The sequence below is a fragment of the Furipterus horrens genome, unplaced genomic scaffold, assembly GCF_987537825.1.
Source record: "Furipterus horrens unplaced genomic scaffold, mFurHor1.1.pri manual_scaffold_13, whole genome shotgun sequence".
NCBI lineage: Eukaryota > Metazoa > Chordata > Mammalia > Chiroptera > Furipteridae > Furipterus > Furipterus horrens.
In genome coordinates, this window is record NW_028327183.1 from 43,693,456 (window position 1) to 43,700,025 (window position 6,570).

A 6,570-nucleotide genomic window follows, 5' to 3' on the forward strand; every position below is an offset into this window, starting at 1 on the left:
TAAAAATAAAATAAAATCTTTTAAAAAATATTTACTAATTTGGCCCTGGCTGATATGGCTCAGTGGATTGAGTGCCAGCCTGTGGAATGAAAGGTTGCCAGTTCGGTTCCTGATCAGGGCACATGCCTGGGTTGCAGGCCAGGTCCACAGTTGAGGGAGCATGAGAGGCAACCACACACTGACGTTTCTCTCTCTCTCTCTCCCTACCTACCCTTCTCTATAAAAATAAATAAAATCTTTAAAAAATTAAAAAACAAAAATAAAATCTTTAAAAGTATAATTTGACCTAAGCATTATTTTAGCGGTGTATAGCTTCATTTCCAAATATTTTATGACTGCCTAATTATCTTTTTATTTTCCCAACTTGCCATTGCCTGATTGGCTGAGGCTTGGGGACACATCCTGAAAGGAGATAGTGCTGTTAGACATAAGAACTTTATTTCCATATGGAGCTTGGGGTGAGGATTGGTTGGGGGTACAAGCTAGCATTCCCCTGTCCCCACCCCTATAGCTGCTTGGAGGGCTTGAGAATGTACAGGAAGTGTGTCTTGCGGGCAGGCAGCTTGAAGTAGGAGGAGCCCTGGGTCCCTTCTTGGAGGACCTTCTCTTGGGTCCCCTCACGGAACCCTTCCTGGATGGCCTGCAGACGGTCCCGGATGGCCTGCAGGCGGTGTTTCTTCTCGCTGAGCCAGCGGTCGCCCTCCTGGGCATTCTGGTGGGACCTTCGCTGTGGCAGCTTAATAATCCAGAAGGCTACTCGGGGATGAAGTTCCGGGTGGGAGCTCTTCATGGTCTTTGGTATGGGCACCAAGGCCTCCTTCTCTATCTTGGGTACCTGGGGAGGATGGAGGAGACCCTTTAAAACTCAATTGACAACCTGCTGGCATATTTAACTCAGTCTGCCACCTACAGGGCGCTTTGGGAATTAAAAAACTCACTTTACAGTTTACAAAGCATTTGGGTTTACAAGCGCTTTTGAATTCAAAATATTTGGAGGGCCCTAGCTGGGTAGCTTAGTTGGTTAGAGCATGGCTCTAATACACCAAAGTTGTGGGTTTGATCCACCAGTCAGGGCAAATACAAGAAGCAATCAGTGAATACATAAGTAAGTGGAACAACAAATCAATGTTTCTCTCTCCCCGCCTCTTCTTTCCCCTCTCTCTCTAAAATCAGTAAGTAAAAATTTAAAAAAATGCTCAGAGGATTATAGACTACTTTGGGATTGAAAACACACTTTGGAGGTTTAAAAGCACTATGGGGTTTAAAATGCCTGTAGGGATTACAGAACACTTTAGGATTAAATATATCATGAGGTTTGGAAAGCAGTTTGAAATGCACAAAGCACTTTGGAATTAAAAGCTCTTGGCACTACTAAAGAATCATGATCATAATTGCAACGTGTGATCTTTAAAAAAATTTTTTAATTTTATTAATCAAGACTTTGACTGGACTGTCATGACTGAGAGGGAAATACCTAGTCTCTGGATGTTATCAGAAAAGCTTTAAGGAATTAACATTGACTTTAGAAGCTGATAAGAACCCCTTAGAAAAATAGCACGGTACCTTGCTTATTTACATGGTTCATGGCAGTCTTCCAGGTAAAGAATGAAAGTTGCTTTCCTAGGAGATGGCAAATAAAGAACCTCAAGACATTTTTGGGACCTCAAGAACTTGAGGAATTCATCTCAACCTGTAGGTATTGCAGGCAAAGCCTGGTGACAACCGTATGGCTTGGCTTCTTTGAGAGGCTAAATAAAGTTCAGTCTGGAGATTCCTTATGACATTCCAGCAAAGCAGATTTAAAAGAGCCTATATGATTAATTACTATTTTTATTATATTTATGCAAATAATCAGGCCAAACTGAAATGACTTAATGTACTAAATAAATTGGTCTTAATTTGCCTCTTTTATAAAAATGAGGGTGATTTTAGGGACAGAAATTGTGTTTCAGTAAAATTTATAATACACTGTTGTAGATATAAGACTGGTTCAGTTAATTTTCTTCAGTTTTATTTTTTCAGCTATAAACTCAAGTATACCCAAATTTTTCTTATTTTTTAAAATATTGGTCTACAATCCTCCAAACTAATGTTTCTCCCATCCTTTGACAAGGCAAACAACATCCAAAATCTAGGCCAACCAGTCTGAGGGGGTGGGGGAGGCTGGTCCCTCAGTGTTCTTGCCTGGGTGCTCCTTTTCATCAGACCATTCATCATGGTTTTAGTCATTCTAGCTTCTGCCCCAATAATATCAAAACTTATAACACAATTTGTTTCCACCAGGTTACAAGCCCTACTTGTACCCTGGGAATACTGCCCCTTGCTGACCCTAGATACCATCACAACCTCTTCCTCATCCCTCTGACAGAAAGCAAGGATCACTTGACTCTGAAGGAAAACTCCGCCCCTCTTCAGCGGGAAGCAGGTACAGAAGAGACCCTATGCCTCTTTCCCTTAAAGAATTCAGAGCCAAGAATCCTTGAGGGGGGAATGTAGTATGCAGTTAGACAGGCGTGGGCAAAGTAGAAACGACAGGTCAGGTACAGAAGGTTACAGGAGCAGAAACCCTTGGGTGCCTAGCAATGGGAAAAACTGGGAAGAACCAGTATTGTAAGGTGGGATTGTGACCCTTGGGTGACCTTTCCTCCCCTAGCATATTGTTGGTCATTCGGTTTAGAGTCCCTGACCTTTCATACCACTGGTTATCAGTTCAGATGCCCCGACCTCTCCTTCTCTGGCATGTTGCTAGTCCTATGGTAGACCCCCGTAGAGGAGAAACAAGGGGGGTGGAGAATGACCTCATATGCCTCCCATACAAGCCCTTGCACCACTCCCTTAAACATAAATCCCTCAGGACAATGAGGTTCTGACCCACATCAAGTAATCTTAAGAACAAAGCCTCAGGTCTCTTGACCACAGAGACAGAATTCTGGTCAAACTAAAGATTATGTCTAGGCCTCAGTTGTATTTCAGCGCCCAACCCAGAAAAGCAACTGCAACCTGTGGTCCTTGATTGAATCCTGGTCCAAAATCAAATTAGCTCTCACAGATAGCTTTGGGTCCAGTGGGGACATTTGAATATGGACTAGATTTCTGTTTGGTTCCTGCTACTTACAGTGTAAGCTGTGGACCAGCACTATGCATCCTCTGGGAGGGAGCTTGTTACACACGCAAATTAGTGGGCACCCCACCCACCCAGACCTACTGAATCAGTCTGCATTTTAACAAGCTGAGGCCTGAGAAGTCCTGTAGGAGACCGTTATGGTTGAATTGTGCCCCCTCCCAATTTATATGTTGATATCCATACCCCCAGGGACCTCAGAATGTGATCTTATTGGGCCCTAGTCCAATATAGCTGGTGTCCTTATGCGAAGGGAAAATTTAGACATAGAAATGCAGACAGGGAGGACAACATATGAACATGAGGCAGAGATGGGGGTGATGCATCTACAGGCCAACGGTTGCCAAAGGCTGTCATCAGACCATCAAGAGGTAGGAGAGGGGCATGGAAGAGACTCTCCCTTCCTCCCAGCTCTCAGAAGGAATCAACCTTGATCTTGGACACCTAACCTCCAGAACTGTGAGACAATAAATTTCTGTTACTTAAGCCACCCAATCTGTGGTACTTTGGAAGAGCAACCCTCAAAAATGAATACAGAGCCCTGGCTGGTATGGCTTAGTGGATTGAGTGTTGGCCTGTGAACCAAGGAGTCACCGGTTCGATTCCCAATCAGGGCACATGCCTGGGTTGCAGGCCAGGTCCTTGGTTGGGGGGGCATGAGAAAGGCAACCACACATTGATGTTTTTCTCCCTCCCTTCCCCTCTCTAAATACATAAATGAAATCTTAAAAAAAAAGAAAAAAAATCACAAAGATTATCCCGCCCCCAAATGACACTGGTGCCAAGGTTGAGAAACCCTGCTCTATGGTAAAAGGAATACAAATATATTCACTGTACTATTTTCCCCAACTTTTCCATAGCTTTGAAATTTTTGAAATAAAAATCTCTGTGTGTGAGAGAGAGAACAATAGGGGTTTGCAAGCACTTGGGAGGTTCTTAAAACATTTTAGGATAAAAGAAAAAAAAAGTCCTTTGGGGTTAGAATCACTCAAAGGTTTACAAAGATGAGATACGCATTTAGGTTCATAAAGCACTGTGGAATTAAAAGTGGGATGGGGGGGTGGGGGCATGTCCTAACCTTTGAGTCATCCTCCCACTTCTCCTCTCCTTGTTTAACGGATGCCACCACTTTCTTGGAGGTCAATACTGCTCCTGTTTTGTTGTCGGTCACCTGTGAAGATGGGAGGAGAGATCCCTCTCCTTCTCCCTCCCTTCCCCTCTCTAAATAAATAAATGAAATCTTAAAAACAAAAAGAAAAAGAAATCACAAAGATTATCCCGCCCCCAAATGACACTGGTGCCAAGGTTGAGAAACCCTGCTCTATGGTAAAAGGAATACAGATATATTCACTGTACTATTTTCCCCAACTTTTCTGTAGCTTTGAAATTTTTGAAATAAAAATCTCTGTGTGTGAGAGAGAGAACAATAGGGGTTTGCCAAGCACTTGGAGGTTCTTAAAATATTTTAGGATAAAAAAAAAGTCCTTTGATGTTAGAATCACTCAAAGGTTTACAAAGATGAGATACGCATTTAGGTTCATAAAGCACTTTGGAATTAAAAGTGGGGTGGGGGTGGGGGCATGTCCTAACCTTTGAGTCATCCTCCAACTTCTCCTTTCCTCCTCGCTCAATGGATGCCACCAATTTCTCGGAGATTAACACTGCTCCTGTTTTGTTGTCGGTCACCTGTGAAGATGGGAGGAGAGAGTGAGAGCAAAACTGTTTTCCTCCTCTGCCCTCCTCCAGGCAGATACTGCAGCATGAGGGTTCCCAGGGGGACTCCAGGAGGTACTTCCCAGCCTAAGCACCTTGTCGACCTGGAGGTGGCTGGAGAGAGTGTTCTTCCCCAGCTGGCGTTCCTGGTTCTTTTCTTGATGGTAGTTCTCAGAGAGACCCTGAAAGTCCACGGGGGCAGAGAAGAAGCTGTCCATGTCTTGTAGCAGGTCATCCTGGGGCTAGAGGAGTGACAGGTGAGTTGCTGGACCTCAGAACTCTCCAGTATATCTGCAGCCCTGCCAGCATGCCCTCCAGGCCTTGTCATATCCCATCCACCCCCTTCCCTCTCTGCCTTCTGACTCTTAGGGCTTAAGTCATCTCCTGCCCTCATCCCCTACCCGTTCTGTCTATATTCTCTGCCCCATTACCTTCCTCACGTCCTACTGTCTCTCTGTTCCTATCCCCTTTCAGTCTCTTGCCTCTGTACCATCTCCCTCTCTGCCTGTCCCCCTCCCTCTTCCTACATCTAGGTCATCTCTCTGTCACTCTCTGTCCCTTTGACTCCCTCTCTTCCTGTCTGTCCTTCTGCCTGGCTGCGACCGGTCTCCCTGAACCCCTTCTCTCCCTCATTCTCCATCTGCCCCCGTCCCTCTTCTCTGGGACTCCTTCTCCCCAATTCCTGCTATCGCTCACTTTCAGGAAAAGCCGGACGAAGTTTTGGAGTAGTCTCTGGAGGCCTAGAAAACCCCAAGAACTCTCCTGGGTGTCAGCATCGCGGACCGGGGCTGCAGTGGAGGAGGGCACCGAAGCAGAGGAGAGCAACACCAGCAGGATCAGCGAGTACCACATTGCAGGGCGGGCCGGAAGGCTGTGGCACCAGTAGGGGTTAGAGCCCCCTCGCAAGACAACCATGCCTTTCATCCCTTGCCCAGGTTTTAGCCCTTGTCCTAGCAATTCCGCCCCCCCCCCCCACCAAATCCATTTCCCCCTCTCCTTTCCTTCTACTCCCAACCTCCCCATTATGTCACGGCCCGCGCGTCCTCCCAGGCCCCGGCTCTTTTGGGCTTTGCCTCATTCGCGGATTTCATTCCCCTCCTTCCCCCACATTCATACCCAGATCTAATTTCTCACCTTCTCTACGCCCCGCCCCGTCTTCTGGACCCCGCCTTTATGCTAGACCACAGTCCAGTCACCGGACTCTCAGACTTGGGCTGTCTACGGACTGTTAAATCCAAACAGTTCTGGCCTCGAGCCCAACCGGGATACCTGGAACGTTGAATGAGCTCCCGAGCCCTTGCGGCTCCTCGAAAGTCTGATGACGCCCCCATATATGACCTCACTCACTAGCGGGGCTCCCTATTGGGTAGTCACGCCTCTATTATTCGTTAACCACGCCCCTTGAACCAGCCTCACGTGCATCCCTGGTCACACTCCTTCAGACCACGCCCCCGTCGGTTGACTTCAGCGTTGAAGACCCAAGTCTTGAGGGTGTTGAGTCTTGTCAGTCCGGCTCCTACCGTAGATGACCACGCCCCTTGTCATAGAGCCACGCCCCCGTACCTGGGCCACGCCTCTGCGCTCCAGATCTTGCCCCCAGGGCCCTCGGTTCCATTCTTAAGCTCCATATGTCCTTTTGGTTTGTCCGCTCCTTAGTTTTGCATCTATTTCTGAGAGTTTCTCCGTGTCGCTTCTCGTCTTCTCCAGGATTTGAAACGATTAATGCACTCCACGGA

General features: G+C 46.6%; 1 protein-coding gene across 1 annotated transcript; it reads right to left on the reverse strand.

The window, feature by feature from the left end:
- Positions 1–426: 426 nt before the first annotated feature.
- On the reverse strand, positions 427–6,076 carry DKKL1 (dickkopf like acrosomal protein 1). Its single transcript, XM_090259908.1, has 5 exons — positions 5,969–6,076; positions 5,531–5,705; positions 4,930–5,016; positions 4,712–4,807; positions 427–835 (listed from the first exon to the last, which is right to left on the reverse strand). The coding sequence occupies exons 2-5, from the start codon at positions 5,684–5,686 to the stop codon at positions 506–508; spliced, it is 669 nt and encodes a 222-aa protein (XP_090116034.1). The 5' UTR covers positions 5,687–5,705; positions 5,969–6,076; the 3' UTR covers positions 427–505.
- Positions 6,077–6,570: the final 494 nt, after the last annotated feature.

Bases quoted from the DNA above. Each gene is read 5' to 3' on its own strand.
- DKKL1 (XM_090259908.1), bottom strand. From the start codon at position 5,686: ATGTGGTACTCGCTGATCCTGCTGGTGTTGCTCTCCTCTGCTTCGGTG. The intron at 5,017-5,530 runs GTGAGCGATAGC...GTGGACTTTCAG, and splicing joins TCGTCCGGCTTTTCCTGAAA to GGTCTCTCTGAGAACTACCA. The intron at 4,808-4,929 runs GTGCTTAGGCTG...CCATCTTCACAG, and splicing joins GCCACCTCCAGGTCGACAAG to GTGACCGACAACAAAACAGG.